Here is a 16,998-nt window from a genome sequence, read left to right on the forward strand (position 1 = left end):
AAAACCGTGCGTCATATCGTGGAAATTAATATCTCTAGATAGCGACGTAACGAAGTGGCTTTAGCAATTGTTGTTTACGATCGATCTCTTAATCCCATTTCTACAAAGTCAAGAATACTTTCAATTTCTGTTCAATTTCGACGGAATAGACGATTTTTGAAACCAATACTAGTGCACGTATGTCAATAAAAAATTTTGTGTAAGTAACTTGATAACGGTACTGTCTTATAAAAAATTTTCAAGTTAAAGTAAGACGTACAGGGATGTATAAAAAATTGGACGAATTGGATCTTGTAGAAATTTCTTCTGTACGTGACACAGTGCTAAAACTGTCTGATAAAAAAATTTCGGGTAAAAATAACGAATGCAAGGATATTTAAAAAATTGTCTAAATTTTATATCCCTTTGGAAGCACCAGCGAAAAAGGTAAATGTTTTAAGAGAACACGGTCTGTTTTCGAAGGCGGAGACATGGAGATCGAGGATCTGTTCCACGAGCTGGAAGACCTGTCCGATAGCGGTCCAGAACTGGACACCATGTCAGTCAGCAGCACGCCTAAGCCATCTCTGCGTCCCTTCTTCAGCTCTAGTCGATCCCTTCTCGCGCCTCCTCATTCCGGTAAGTGAACGGATCCACGCGAACGTCCGTGTACATCCGCACCTAGAATTTTCGTAACGCGTGACATCTGGATACGGAAATCTCGGAAAATGCTTCCTGCGACCAGTTACACGCGTCACCGTCGTGTGATAAGAGTTTAACCATGCAATTGCCCCTTCTCCGTGTTACCGGTCTAAATGTCCCTTCTGTTCTATGTATAGGTACACGGTAAGGAATGCTGGTGTATTACGTATATTCACAGAGTATTGTATCATGACTCGCTTCTGCTAGAGAGTAAAGAGTACAGTTGCAATTTACTATTACACTTTCTACAAACTCGTGTCAATTCATTCATGGGCAATGCAGATGGCTGGGCAAACTTGTTAAGAAAATTATTAGTATTTTTCACATAAGACCTTTTCAAATCGACAAGCAGAACGTTTCTGCAGATTTTCATCAAATACTAATACAGACAAATGAGAGTGTGCATAAAAATTTGCAGTGTAATTGTAATTTACATTGAAATATTTCAAAAACAACTTTTTTTATCTTCGAGAATATTTTTAAAATGATGTTAAAAATGAGGTACATTCTCATTAATTTTTAGCTCCTGATTGCGACATTTCCAGTCACTGCATTATTCGACCCAGCCAGAAGCACAGTCGGATAAGCTATCTTTGACATGAAACTAATTATCCATTGGACGAATAAATCTCTCTGAAGGATTTAAAGTATTTTCAAGGATCCACGTTTGTAGAAAGTGCACGTCCTCGTAATTTTGTTCGTTCACGATTTCGGCCATAATGTTGACGTCTTGGTGATGCAGCATGATATGGCTGTTGCAGTTTTCCGATATCCTCCACCAGTTTGATGAATAAATTCGCTCGGATTTTGATGACGCTTAGGAACCATCAATTTTTAAACGATTCTAAATCAGCTCCTCGTGTGGATCGATTTCCACACGTGAAAAGTCAAAGGTGAATTGTTCGAATTTTTACATCCACCATACTCTCGACATTATTTTTTTTTCAACTGTGTCGAAGTGCCGGCGAAACTGAAAATGATAGTAATTAAAATTCAAAGGATACTTGTCTTAGGAAGAAATCCGTGTCTGATTAAGATAATGTCTTAATTATGGAACGTATTATTAAAATCGTGCATGAGTAGTTTACAAATTGCGATTCGAGGCTTGATTAATGAAGATTTATGATGTATCATCACGCGTAATTGGTAGTCGTTAATATCATCATCGTAATATGCGGTACGCGATAGTATCAGGACATTAACTGGTACATACACAGAAATCACTTTCTTCTGATTAATGCATGCTGACTCAAGAACCGAGTCTGTCATTTAAGAAGACTACAATGATGTTGAAAAACATCCGTAGAAAAGATATTTTCACAACAATTTTTAACGAGCACGAGTACAAATCGTTGGAAATCCGAACGAATTTATCCTTCATGTTTCGATACGTTTAATTTAAATTCATTTCGTTTGACGAACGTCTCGCAATTAGGAGCTATACGTTAAGGAATAATTACCGAAAATGTTCCATCGCATTGCGTCGCTCGACGATATCGAAATTATTGATCGAAACAGTTTAATTATATCCTTAACGAATATCCCCGTCATCTCGCATTTATTTGTTACGAGTAATGTTTGTTCTCATGTAACCTGGCTTATGCTATGTTCTACCCATGTACCGCACTCTTATATGTCTATTTCGTTGATTAACGACTCATTCGAGGAAACACGTAAATACCCGATTATTTCAAAACAAAAGTAGGTGATCTGTTGTAAGACCATCCCTTCCACGAGAGGAAAATGTAACGAGGATCAATCTGAAAATATTGAAAAAAATTCCAGTAATTCTTACATAAACACTTTGTAATAAGAGTTTAATATATGGAATCGTTGGAATCACTGAGAAACATAAAAGACTGTTGTTAAGACAAAATAATTGGCTTCTCGATTTTTTTAAAATAGATATCCCACAACTCGTAGAAATCATATCTGAACAGGACTCGCCATATAATCGATAGCTTTACGTTATTTAATTGTATGTGTTCAATATGGCTAACGATATTTAATAATTCATTGTACTCTGTTTCACTCGTCAATAATTTTGTTCGAAATTAATCGTGTTGAAAACCAACGAGTGAGAAGATTCTAAATGTATTTTAGAATTTAAGGAATATGTGTGAGTGTTCAATACGGCAGCCAACGTACACAGTGAAACGTTTCAACACTTCCGGAACGATTCTCGTGATCCACGATCCCCAGTAGAGTTCTCAGTGTCGAGGATTTCGGGCGCAAGCCATGTCCACTTCGAAAAATTGCCGTCCGAAAAAGCTGTGTCCTCTTGAGGGAACTCTTCAGCGAGGCAGAAATCATAACCAGCACGGAAGAGTACTTCTTCAGTGGATACAAAAAGATGGTAGACATCACCGAGCCCACAACATTTATAACGATGCAGACGCTACCACTAACTCTCCACATTTTTTGACACTGCAACTACCGATCCCTAACGAGACTGGTGTATATTTCTTTATGAGAATTTGTCAATAAAACATTTGTATAACTTCACGAATTGTGAAAAAGAAATCTGTCATTTTGACGGATTAGGTAGTTACAGTAATTTCGATAGATGCATCACATTTTGTTTTCTGTTTATAAAAATTTTATTAAAAAAGAATTGAAAGTGTACACAGGCATAATTGAATTGTTTATTTAATTCTCTTTAATAAAATATAACGTTAAATGAGTAAAACTTTTATATTAATATATTAATTATACTGTTTAAAAAAAGGTCGAAACAGTGCATCTCTCCCTCAGGTCTGGGGTTAGATGCACTCCTAATTGGAGATAGACGTACTCCTTTACTTCTATTCTTTTTTTTCTCTACCACACATGTTGCATAAATTAGTATACATTGTACATGTTTCATGGATCCATTTGAGGCATTCGGAACAACAAATCCAATCTTCCTTAGATGTGGTTGAATAATAATCTTCCAAACATTCGATACAATGATTATCAGAAACTTCAGGACTGTTTATGATCTCCTCTTTTTGTAATTAGTACACAGGTGATACGAAAAACTGGTGCATCTATCCCGAAATTACCCTACAGTGTTAACGCTCTATGAATAATAATTATGTTATAACCAATAATTACATCGTTTCACCCCTTCACAAATGGGATGATAGTTGCAAAAGGACCCAGCTTGCGCCCGAATCCTCGAAAAATCCGGTCCGCCAGTAGAGTTTGCATTTTAATATCGACATTTCCAGTGGAAGAGCCCCATGGTCGTCTCTCTCGTAACGTTGATTAGGGTGTCAGCATTGTTATTACCTGCCGGAAGGCGATTAGGCGGCTAAGAGTAAAAAGATATCCGGATAAAACGATTCGTAGCCCGTACAGGTCCAGATCTTTTTAAACTAAGTGAAAGTCTGGTGGGTTGGCTTTGCATTGTTGCATGTTACGATTCGGTAGTAGTAACCAACGAGGAAACCGGATGCAATCCTGCGACGGCCGTAGGTCAACAGAGCGCAGGTCAGCCACCTAAAGAGAAACATCGTGTTGGACACACCACGCCAGGTATGTAAAACTATAATACACACCAACACATACACGTACATACACACACGACACACACACGCCGTGTTTTCTTGTAGCAGGATTTAAGGATAATTTAGCTGGATCGTTTTAAGGACCTTTGCTTCTCACTAAGCGAGCATGGCTGCGTAAATCTAGCATGATACTACTCATTCTTTTCTTAATCAGTTCCTTGGTCACGTGACGGCCTTTGCTTGCTCGGACTGTAGATCCCAGAAAAGAATCAGAATTTTAGTTTAAATTGCCATCTAATTTTTGAAAGACGTTCTTAGAAACTCGGTATCTTTAATATCTAGTTTGTGAGCGAGGAGATAGTTAACGTTGAATGTGTAGAAACAAACAAATTAAGATTCTAGAAAGAAAGCCAAGAAGTAGTTCACGAGATAAATCGTTGATTCTAAATAGAAAAAGATCATTGTAGCAAGGAGTATAGCAAAAAGATAGTAACGACATATTTTGCAACATAAATTTTCTAGAAACTTTCGATAGAAACAGATAGCCGAGGACGATCAGAATAAAACGATGCCGAGAAAACATAGTGTAAATTTATTGTGGTAGCGCGAAGCATGGCGAAAACAAGGCAAATACATAGTTCACGACCCGATACTTATGGCCGGCAGTGTACACGCTATGGCGTGTTGCTGTCCGTGCTAGTTTTCGCGCGCGCGCGGCTTCCAAGTTAAGTGGATTACTCTGTACTATTCCATATTTTATACTTATCGAGTTGATGTCGGCGCTGTATCGTGTGTCCCAACAGCATCGAAACCGTTCAAGTTTCATTCGAACAACGCAACTGTTACGCGTTGCCCGCGATTAAGATCTCGCCTTTCGGGATCCGATTCTTTTCCTTATAACGTATGTATGCACAAGATACTCTGCTAGTTGCTCACCTGCAACCTGAACGAAACGATCAATATATATGTATATACAATCCAGTCTGTACGCAATTTTGTAGATTGGAGAAGGAACTCCAGCGCATGAATGACCCCTGCTAGTCAGCAGAAGCTTGGTGTTGATCGAAAGATTCGGTAATTAGGTGTCCGAATGTAGTTTCGCAAGTAGAGCCTGATCGAATGTTGATCTTTGCAATTTACGAGTCGATGTCCGTTTGTAAGTATCACTCTTGAGCTGGCCGAATGCAAGGATAATCGAAGCATTCCGTACTATCGCATTTGCCACACTTCTTACCCTCGGACGGGTCGAAATTGACCCTCTTGTCTAAATAATTAGATACCTATTTCCGACTTACATTTAACCCTGAAAGAGCACAGGTTGGATCCGGTAGGACCTACGAAAATAAACTCTAACTCTTTTGATGTCTTTCATCTTTCTCAGAGTCCATTTTTAACTAGTTCTAACGAATTTTTTGATGATGAAGTAGCGATCTTATTAGAATGCAAAAGTAGTACGAATGAACGGCTATCCAATTAACAAATAAATAAATGACTGCGTCCGAGGGTACGCCACGCTTTTCTCTCCGAAGCTTGAAGACTTCAGTTGTTCTTGCATCGCACCCGAACAGAAAGCAACCGGCAGTAGTTGTAAACGATGTAAAACCGCACACAACGAATGTAACGGCTGCAGTGAGAGAGAAAGAGAGGAAAATAAATGTTTCTTTGGCATCTGATCTCTTATAGTCATTTTTTTGTCATTGCTTCTGCGACAACGAACGGAAACTCTCGCTCCACCCTGTCCGCCAAAACAACAGTTTTCCGGTTGCTCTAGATGCTCTTTCGCTGTTGTCGATCGAATCCCAAAGCAACTGTAGGAGACTATATTCTGTATGTCTGTATGTGTGTGTGTGTGTGTGTGTGTAATATGTCTATTCCGCAGCTTCTCTGTATGTAGCGTTTTGTTTGAAAAATCGTACTCGAAATCCTGTCCGCTGGCCTTCTCTCTGTTTCCGTCTCTATCTATCTGCTCGTACGTACATATATTACATATATATATATATACCTCTCTCTTTATTACTGTCAATTACTGTGTATCTAATTTTAGAACTAACACCTCGTTTCCGTGCTACGCCGTCCGAATGCGACGATTCGATCGTTTTTCGCGTCGGCGAAACGTGTTTGATCATGCGATCGTAGATTATATCCATGTTGAAAACCGGCTGCGTCGATCACGAATGTTGTCTAGCGCGGTTTGACCCTGGTTGTGATTTAGTAAGTTCACATTCTGCATTCCGTGTGGCCCGGGACTAACCGTGAGACACCTAAGTGTGCTGTGTTTTAGTAACAATCGAACTTTAGTGGCGATCCTAGTTTCCCGACGGAGGCGCTCGACAGATCTAGAAAATGCATTGAAATTTTTATTCTATTTTCTTTATTTCCTCGTTTTCTTGGAAAGCTGATTTTCTGTGCATCGTTTTATGACTCGGGAATGATGCGAACAGTTTTATTTTTATTCGCACCCACTTTTCCATAAAGAGTAGAATTTATTAAACAAATTTTTGATCGATTTTAAGAATTAGAATTGTAAATATATTTCTCTAAGGAAGGACAATAATTTAGGAAATAGGACAGTAAGCCTAAATGTTGGGAAACTATGATCTGATTTGACATCCTATGACTCCTCCGGGAAACAGGCTGACACGTTGTCATCCGCGTTGCTAACTGCAAGCTCGAGACCACCTTTAGCGAATAAACTGTTGAGAATTCCGTGGAGCGATTCGATTGAAGAATGATTAGCTTGTATATAAATTAGCGTAAATTAGACTCCAACTAGTGCAAAAGCAGTTTAAAGAAAGAAATCGTTGTTGAATGTTTTATATCGGATGAGATTTTGTACAGAAGCTAATAACATTAAATTATAGGATAAAGATAACTTGTTCTAATAATGTAGTCGAGTTTAGCATTAGTAGTCATACGAATACGTAAGAATTTCTTTATAAATATCTCGTACTTGTTTAGATATAATTTTTCTTTAAATAAATAATATTCTCATGATCTTTGATGTCTCTATGTGTTATTGTTGTTACAGTTACTTTAGTTGGGGAGAATCACTAATTAAAATAATTTTATGCATGTCTCTTAAAAAAACTGTACAATTTTATATTATATGTTTGCGCATAATTTCATCTTGAAATAATCTGTGAAATCAGCTATATTCTTATATCATTATTACTAATGGAATATGGTGTTTTGTATAATAATATTCATTCTAAATGTATAAAGTCTGCACTATACTACTTTCGTCTCTAACCTTAGACATTCATGCTAAAAAGAAGTCTCCATTTAATCAACTAAAAAAAATCCGATCCTGTTTGATAATTTTATTCTACTCTGCTCACGTCTATCTTCTCAAGTCCAATACATATAATCGAATTAAAAAATCATTGTGAACCACAATACTTAAAGTGCAACAAAACCGCAACAAAAAATCGCAGATCAACTTCTGAGGGATCATTTCGAAGGGAAAATTCTCCTTTAAAAGATCGCGGTGCGACAAATGCAGAAAAAAATTGTTCAAGTCTGCAGAGCAATTTGAACTTGTAAAATCTCAAAATAAAAAAAAACTCGAAATTTGGGAACCCAGGCTTGAAGGGGGTTACAGGGGGTTGAAATGGAATCGAAGGAAGTTGAAGGGGGTTGAAAGGGAAGTGAAGGTAGTCGAAGGGTTTGAAAAAGAATTGAAGGAAGTTAGAGGGAGTTGAAGGGGGTTGAAAGGGAATTAATGGAAATTGAAGGGGGTTAAAAGGGATTCGATGGAAGTTGAAGGGGGGGGGGGGGTTGAAAGGGAATTGAAGGTAGTCGAAGGGGTTTGAAAAAGAATTGAAGGAAGTTAGAGGGAGTCGAAGGGGGTTGAAAGGGAATTGAAGGGACTTGGTCTCGAGCTTGCGGCGCGCGAAACCCACCGATGGTCGGCGCACTGCACCGAAAAGTAATGAAATTTCATTGCAGAGCGAGGCGTGGATAGGCAAAGCGATGATAGCTCCCGAAGAGCGGACAGTGATTCGCATCCCGAAAATTGGACGGATCACGAGGCGAACGATCCCCCGAATTACGTGCCGGGCTCTCCACCCAAGTCCGAGCAGCACAATAAAAACGAGGGCTCTGACAAAAGGACCAGACTTTTTGCCCGCGATAGAGGCACACCGGGTAGCAATAAGTCTAAAAAGCACAGCCTCAGCGTAGACTTGAAGCCACCCGCCGACTTGAATAGCTCCGAGGTAGAATACTCAACTCACACCCACGAACACGCATACACGTAAATCGCAGAGAAAATATTCCATCGCCTGCGTCCTCCGTCGAGATGCACCTGTTTATCCGGGGAAAAAGGCTATGGTGTTCCACGGTTATTTGACACACGCGCACTCGTATAATTTTATGTTCCGACCACATAGAACATCGAGTTCGACTCGTTGGACACTAAGATCTCAAACGGAATTCATTAAATACACGTGACACTTGTTCCTTTTAATTCGAAATCGAATTGTGCTCGTAAGTATAATGCAGGGTAAGTAGGTCTTAGGAAAATTACCATATTAATTTCTCATAAAATTCTCAATATATCAATGAATACTATAGTCTGTGCATTTCTCATTTTATTGTCCGAAGAATTTTCGATTTCCTCTGTAGATCAATTCTCTTTGTGTGTTTAGCTAAGCGAACCTTTCAGTGATAAATTACCAGGTAGATGAAGTGCAACCTAGAAGAATCCCTCTATTTTCATAAAAAGTATATAATTTATCACTGAAAACTTTGATCCATGTATTTCTCAATTTACTATGCGAAGAATTTTTATTTTCCCTCGTAGATCAATTTTCTTCGTGTGTTTATCTGATGTGCAGTAGGGGTGAGAAAGGGGTAGTGGGATAATTAGTGGGAAGAGTATGTCAAACAACTATGGAGCACTGTTTAAAGTTTCTTGTGAAGCGATTCTCTCTAATCTATAGACTACCATCTCAAAACTCTGTGTGATTTTCTATGAAAACGTTCTTTATCTTTTCAGTTTCGCATTTTTAATTATTTCGTGAAACTGCGTGTTACTCGATTGTCTTCGTTAAGCGATACCCCAGCCAATATTGATAAACGTGTCCACTGTTCCAGCCAAGGAAGGCGTTGGTGGAGCAATTAAGCCGCTTTTTACCCGACGACAGCCTGCCAGACGCGGTGTCAATGGTCTCGTTAGCGGATCCAGGTGGAGCTTTGCTTGCCACGAGGCTTCAAGAAAGGAACCACCGAGTTCTAACCACAGCTTCTCCAGCAGACATTCGTGCCACGTTCACCTGCTTGGTCACGCGAATACAAAAATTGTAACTATTGTTCCATCTAACGAAATCTCTGAGAATTCTAGTGTCCGTGCATAACGGGGCTGGAAAAATCGATAAAAAGCGTAGCCAGTAGAAATGTTATCTCTTTCATTGAATAATTAAAATATTATTTCATCCAGTTGCAATAGCTCTGCGAAGCCGCCAGCTCCGATCAAAGTGGTGATCGCCGGCGGAGACGGTTTCGTGAACGCTGTGCTTCGCCATTATGTGGATTTGCTGAGCTTTCGGCCGCCGGATTGGCAGAATTATCTCAAGTTCTTGGTCGTGCCCTTGGGTTCGAACACGTTGTCGAAGTATCTCAGCTCGATAGACGGGAAGTACTCGATGCTTTTCGGCGAAGAATGGAAGGAGCTGCTCGACAGGGAGGGCGGGGGTGCGAGCGAGTGCGCGGTTAGGGTGTCGGAGTATTTGGCTGTCTCTGGGACGACCTTGCTGTTGCCAATCGCTGAAGCCATGGTTACCTACAGGTAATCAAGCCTTTCCACCATTTATCACGATCTTAAGGGGTAGATTCGTTTCTAGGACTGCAAGGCGCTAGATAAAAGATCAAGCTAGACGCAAATTACACCTCGTGAACGGGAAAATAGGAATTTTTAGGGCGATTGCGACCTAGATCGATTATTCATCTAGCGCTTCCGACTACTGAAAAACCCCATCTTTGCATTATCGCAAAAAGGCGCATCCCGCACCCTTGCAATCCTGGAAACGAGTCTCTTAAGTTCAGAAGACCTTCAGAAGAAGATGAAAATGTAAATTTACATTTTAAAAAGTAGCCTACAAGGGCTGATAGCATACTATTTATTGCTTCGTTCAGGGAGACAGACGACAGCAGCCAAATCTTCATCCCGTTCATAAACGACGTGCGAGTAGGCTGCCCAGACAGCAGTTCCTCAGCATCAGTGGACCTGGACGAAAGCAACGCAACAATGTCCGGTTCGCCGCCATCTTTGCCACCCCCTGGTCTACCGATTCCTCCACCAGGTCGGTTGACACCCCCAAGTAGTCCCAATGTTGGTCAACCGATGAGGGAAGGCTGGGAACCGGTCGAATTACAACTGGATTATTGGAGCAAGCAGACGCAGGGTGAAAAGGGCAAGAATACCTTGAGGCAAGCCTTCAGGGCTCTTCATGTTCAAAGACTACCGTCGCTCGGTGAAACACCCAGCAACCATTTGTCCATGAATTACACGACTAAGGAGAAGAAACAGAAAAGTGCGTACACACGACACCACGTTCGATTATTTACTTAATGAAGAATGTTTGAACGTTTTCAGATTACTTCCTTTTTGCTTTCTTTCACGTAATATCATCCCATAACGTTGCTACTTTTACAGTAATGAGATTGGGCAAGAAGAAAGAAAAAGAGAAGGAAAACGAGCCAAAGAGTCAAACGGTCGACGGCGTCACGCGACTAATTTGTTCCGCGAAAACTCATAACATTCCATTAAGAGGTGAGTTCTACGTTCAACATAGTTCATTGATAAGAATAGTTCATTGATAAGAATAGTTCATTGACCCCGATAGTGGTGAGTCTTTAGTGTTTGAGTAGTTCCTACATGATCAAGTTTCATTTGTTGTTGATAAGATAAGGTGTTCTTTCTGATTTGATAAAATTCGTGGATCAAAAGAAAATATCAACAGAAGTCTACCTTGATCCAGAGATACCTACAGATCGTTTAAATAGCTTTTTAACGATAGCTTGTGCTTGTTTTTGCAGTGAGCATCGACGGTACTGAGTGGTACGGCGTAAAATTCTTCCAACTGTCGGCGCAGTGGCAAACGCACATCAAGACGTTCCCGATAGCCCTGTTGGAGTACAGTTCTCAACAGCAGTCTCCGAACCCGACGTAAACCTCCTCCGCACCCGTCAGAGGCCACACGTTTTACCGTTTAGTTGTGTTCATCGATATTGCCAATTAGGATTCATCAGCTTAAGCTTGCGCGCAAACCCGATAACCATCAAATCCTAAAACAAAAGAAAACCGAAAGAAAGATTTAGAAAAATAGAGAGAGAATCTAATCCAGCGAGTAGAGCAAGCGTCGCGCGTAGTTCAGGATACGATTCTCCGCTTTGAAAAAAAAAAAACTGGACGGTGGAGCTGACCACAGGCAAGTATCCCAAATCTTGCCAATTCTATACGAGTATTTTCGTTGTTTTCTTGTCCTCCGTTGTTGCAATTGTGTTTCTCGAGAAACAGTTTATCGGCTTTATACAAAAGTGAAATGAGAACGCGCGAATAATTACTTCTAAACAGAGACGGTCAACATATCGTATTGAAATGATTAATGGTAAAAACAGAGTCCACGGATTTCGTTGGTTATCGTTCGGACAGTCGTAAGAGATTTGCTCGGTCTGCGTAGGGACTGTTTAAAAATAAACATCGACAAAAGCGGGACGCGATTTTCTAGCTGGTGTACGGCTAAGATCTTTGTCTAGATCGTAAAAGCGACGAGAAAGGGGGCGTTCTTTTCGTTAAATTATCTATTTATTTAATTAAAACGCGACTCTGCGATAGACGGGGCGCGAACCAGCGATGTGTTATCGAAGAAGTCTGTGATACAGGCAAACATTTCTCTTAGCGCACAAACCACGATTTAGTGAACATGGCCGGTGACATTCGCCGATAGTGACAGACATATTAACACACCCACACAGTCACACACGTAAATACGTAAACACGCGTAAGTACATACGCGTACACAGAGACACAGGTTCGGCGAAAAGAGAATGACGAAAACAGTATGCGAGCCTTCGGGAGATAGAAATCGATACGACGAAGAAAATAGCTCATTAGTTATTATACTCCTTTTCTCGTTTAAGATTTCGACGTATTTTTTGTATTCCATTTTATAGACTTTTAGCCCCAGGCTGCTGTAGTTTAAATACTCTATTTTCAGATTTTATTATTTAATACGTTATTCCTAGTAAAAAGTCGATTCCCGATACTTCAATAGAGCATACTCGACCGCGATTATCGTTAAGCCTTTAGAATGCGTGTGAGAAGAGCACAGACTCTTTTCAGGTAGACAGAGAGAAGTGGTTGAAACGTAAGAGACTGACGATGTTGCACGTTTCTTTGTCGCGAAAAGACGCGACAGAATCGATGACCGCAGTTCGACACGCGTTTCTCTAGAGTCTAGAGCGTGATCGTTTTGTTTTAACCCCTTGCACTATAACATCGAGTCAGATTCGTGATGAGAATTTCGAACAGAGTCCAATAAATATGTATATTATTAATTTCCTTTAAGCAAGGATAAAATTCTATTCTGTTGTCGATATATTTATAGCCTTTGGAGAATATGTAGGCATATAATAAACATAAGTTTTCTTTTTCTTCTAGAAAATTATGAACGATGCAAAGTTCTACTCACTGGAATCATAAAAGAAATCGTAATGCAAGGGGTTAATCATTCGCGTTGTCGAGACCAGAAAGAAAGGAATGAACAACGTGCTGCGAGCAACAGTCTGGCTAGCTTGTCCTTCAGCCTTCGCACCCTAACAACCATATCATGAGAAAAATGATAAACGATAGGAACTAACGTTAACGTTGTCGTAGGTTTAGGAACAGAGTGAGAGCGAGTGAGAGCGAGCAAACGCGAGAAAAAACAGGGACGATTTCCCACAGGGGGAAGAACATTGTACTGTTAGCGTAAGGGTAGAACACTAAAACGAAACCGTACTTTTTTGACTTCTTCCTTTTTGATCTAGCAACGATGAGAAACTTTCAGCGGAGAAAAGAAAAACGAAAAAAGATTTTAGAACAGTGCTTTACTGTTTCCAGCGACGTAGCCGTCGCCTTGACTGCCTAATGCCAAATTGAGAAAAAAGAAAAGACAAAAAGAGGAAAAGAGAAAATAGCGAAACGCCTACCGAAATTTTGCCCCCGCACACCCAGAATCCCGAAAACGGAAAGAAAATACTTTGAGGCGGCATTCTGTTAGCGAAATGCGATAACGAAGCCCGAGCCGTTAACGGTGGCGATTGCGTTTTGCCAAAGGAACATCAGCAGTGGAGTCTTTCCTTGTATACACCCAGGCCCGCGCATGCAGCGAGGATAGAAATTATTTGGACAGTGCAAGCGTGAAAATGAAAAAATTATAGTCTCCTTGTAAATTTTAATAGTCGCTAGACTGTGAAGTTTATGGCAAAAATTGGATAGTTGTACTTTAACACGATAGAGAGATTAAAGGAGCTTGAAAACATCAATGTACCATCTACAACTTATTATGTAAAACGATTAGAAGAAAGTTTTATTAAATTTTCTGAAGTCAGAAATTGGTATTTTCCAAAGACTCGGAACTTCAGAAATGAGAATAGAAATTACCTATGATCGACATAAACAGTGTAGACGTTCTATAAATAAATAATTCCGAGAAATTGAATCTTTAAGGCTGAAGGGAGACGAGAAATAAAAATATAAAACTGCAGTAGTTGACGTAGAGAATATCTGTTCTCACGCTTCCTGTACGAATACTTTCGCACCTCACTGTGTACATACATATGCATAGCCCACTTCTCCTGTTCTTTGCTAGTCAGCAATTAGTTCTTAACGAGTATCGAACTGCTAACGTAGTCTTACATTTTACATTTTTAACGGCTAAGAGCGGTACCCTGATTGCGCGAACTCCCGGAAAAATAGAGGACTTAAAAACAAACGGATGGCAACGTATAGTCGTTGCAGGGTGATCGTGCCAACTCTCGCCATTCATTTCACCTTTACGTTCAAGACGAAAATCTTTGCAAACGTAAAATAATACGTTCCAATTGTGGAACAGAAAAGAATTTTCCCCTCAAGTTGGAAATGGGTCGTGATGTAAGGGTTGAAGTAGAGGTACAAGAAAGTGCAGACTGAAATTCAGCTGCTTTAAGACTTCGCGAAGTGGTCTCAATTATCGTCTTAGCCTCGATTTTCTTACAAGTTTAAATGGTTTCAAGCTACAGAGATCTGGCAAAATGAATACTAAAAGTATATTTTTCAGTTTCAATTACGACCCTGATAAAATGTAATAAATTCTCAAGTTTCGAAGATTAAAAATGGTTCATGAGAAAATATCTAAGTGATACGGTGGGGGTAACATTCCCAATTGACAAGAATCTTCGAAAGTCAATGACGAGATGTTCTGACGATCGTACTTGCGTTTACTCGACATCCGTTGCCCTCTTTCGTTGAGCATGCTGAATTGTTTTCAGCAGTCGAACCTGCCATACAATGTATGTATAAATTTCTATACGTATATACAATAGATATTATACGCTCTCACAGTTTGAAGCATCTAAACAATGTTCGCGCGTTGCTTCGCAGTTTTGCACAATATCGTTGTTTCTCCGTCACCGTTCACCGTCGACGATAGCGTCTCCCATTTTCGTCGAACTGTTCCACAGAGATGAAAAAAGAGCCCCAAGTTTTCGGATCCCGATTAGACTGTGCATTGTACGAAATTTTAGAATGTTGCGCATTCGATAAAAGGACTAAATCCGCAGTCTAATTGCGATAATCCTGAAAGCACGGGGTCCAATCGGTTCCCAAAATGGAGGACGCTGTCGCGAGTCGCGCGTAAAGCCCACTTTCGTTCTCCTGATCGCGAGAGTGTTCGAAAAGACTATAATTACGATTCGTAGGTTCGCGAACGTTCAGTATTGAATCCGAAATAGAACTGGTCTTTTCCTTTACATTTTTGATTTTCCAACGGTAGCCTGACCGATAGCGTGTAAGTGAATTTACGATGTTTTAATGTTCCTCGAGATCTTCTGTTTTTTCGTCCAGTCCCGAAACCCGGCCCGATTTTTCTTTCCTCCCGTTCGCCAGTTGAAAACGCTAGCGTGTTTAAGCCCGTCGACGTTTATCTGTCGTCGAGTTTGCGTATAAGCTTTGTAAGACGACCGCGATTGACTCTTTCTTAGGACCGCGAGGTCCTAAGGACACGAGCGAAATGGAACCGCCTGTAACACGTGCTCACGGCCGAGCCTCGAAACGCGTTTTTCTTTTTCTGTTCTTTTCGTTTCCTTTTCTGTTTTCTGTTTTTTTTTTCGTTTCATAAGGTGTACTTCGTCGACGCACGGTGATCCGCCCCCAGTCGCGCGCTCGTTAAGACTTAATGATAATTCTCCAGATTCTAGTCAAAATATGAGACCGTTGTTGCAATTTGAATCGCGTTCGACCGACGCGAGGATTATCGGGCCACCGTGTATGCTTTTATCGTATGCTGAACGTGTATCGCGGATCCAACGGGATCCTCTATCGGGTCTCGACGATCACGATCAACGATCCATATGGTTCTCGCGAGATCACTCGACACGAAGGCCGTCAGCACGTTTACCAGGGGAAGTATTCTAAAAAGGAAACAGAAAAAAATAAACAATATTAATAATAATAATATTAATGAATTTGCTATTGTTCGTCGGTGTATAGTAAGATTTAACACACGTGTGGGCGGGCAACGTCCAAGCTCAAAGCTTACAATAATTAAAAGAAGTAATTAATATATATATACATACATATATATATTAAACGCGCGTGTTTGGTACAGCGATTAAGGATCATTAGATGGCGTCTTCATTTCCACAAGGTTATTTAGACGTCTTTATTGTACTGCTTACAAACGGCGGCGTCTAATCGTACATGTACATATTATTAAACTTGTTATCAATAATATTAGAGAGTTCAATTAAAAGGGCTGTCAATGATCCCATCGGGCGGGAGCGACATGCGACCAATATGGCTGCTGGAACGACTTCCGGTTGTGTGCACTTCTCGTGCATACCTGTGGCCAGTCTCTTTCTTTCCTTTGTCCATCCTCTGACACCTACAACGAAGCTTGCTGCGGAGTCTTTCAGTTTTTTAATTAGACTGACGCACATGAAAGCTTGGGTCCGTTTTAGTCAGCATAGAACACATTGCTCTTTCATGTGTTTCTTATTTTTTGATTAGAGATTATCTGCAACCTTCGTGTGTTTATATAAATATATCAATTTTTTCAACTTGAGATTAGTTGTGAAACAACACTAGACTACTTGTTATATTGAGAAAATCATAGAAATAAAAAGCAAAATATATAAGAAGTTCTTATGTATCAATTTGCAAAATGATTCCTCCATTAACTTGGACGAATAAAATTTTATGTAATGGAACAACAATTGATGAAGTTTGAATTCCCTTTTTTGTTGACGTTGAATACAGTGTATATTTGTGTTTATATTAAGGAAAATATACAAAATTGTTGAATAATTGATACCCTGAGGATATAATACAAGATTTAATAAATAATATTAATGATAAATATTGTTAAAGGAACTATTTAAAGCGTCAATGACGCTCTAGCATCGTTACGTATAATTCATTTAATAGATGATTTTTAAGTTTTCACCCCATAGTATCATTCTAAGATTGAGATTTAGACATAGAAATAACATAGAAAATTCTTTACTAGTTTAGAATTATGTTGCAATATTTAAGTTACGTTCTATCCTGATATACGAAGCGCGTTGTACACAGGATATTATGTTA

General features: G+C 39.8%; 1 protein-coding gene across 7 annotated transcripts in view; it reads left to right on the plus strand.

The window, feature by feature from the left end:
* The window catches only part of Krt95d (phosphofurin acidic cluster sorting protein KrT95D), a 58,499-nt gene extending 42,355 nt beyond the window's left edge, over positions 1-16,144 (plus strand). For 3 of the 7 annotated variants that reach the window (XM_076433443.1, XM_076433446.1, XM_076433450.1), the window contains exons 5-12: positions 463-618; positions 4,096-4,200; positions 8,121-8,389; positions 9,270-9,475; positions 9,613-9,960; positions 10,308-10,705; positions 10,768-10,944; positions 11,211-16,144. In XM_076433443.1, the coding sequence (XP_076289558.1) occupies positions 463-618; positions 4,096-4,200; positions 8,121-8,389; positions 9,270-9,475; positions 9,613-9,960; positions 10,308-10,705; positions 10,768-10,944; positions 11,211-11,344 (1,793 nt within the window). In that variant the 3' untranslated portion in view covers positions 11,345-16,144. The remainder of the gene's footprint in view (positions 1-462; positions 619-4,095; positions 4,201-8,120; positions 8,390-9,269; positions 9,476-9,612; positions 9,961-10,307; positions 10,706-10,767; positions 10,945-11,210) is intronic. The other 4 variants (XM_076433447.1, XM_076433448.1, XM_076433445.1 and 1 more) reach the window with 3 other exon arrangements.
* The last annotated feature ends 854 nt before the right edge of the window (positions 16,145-16,998 follow it).

Source organism: Lasioglossum baleicum, chromosome 11 (genome assembly GCF_051020765.1).
Source record: "Lasioglossum baleicum chromosome 11, iyLasBale1, whole genome shotgun sequence".
NCBI classification, from domain to species: domain Eukaryota; kingdom Metazoa; phylum Arthropoda; class Insecta; order Hymenoptera; family Halictidae; genus Lasioglossum; species Lasioglossum baleicum.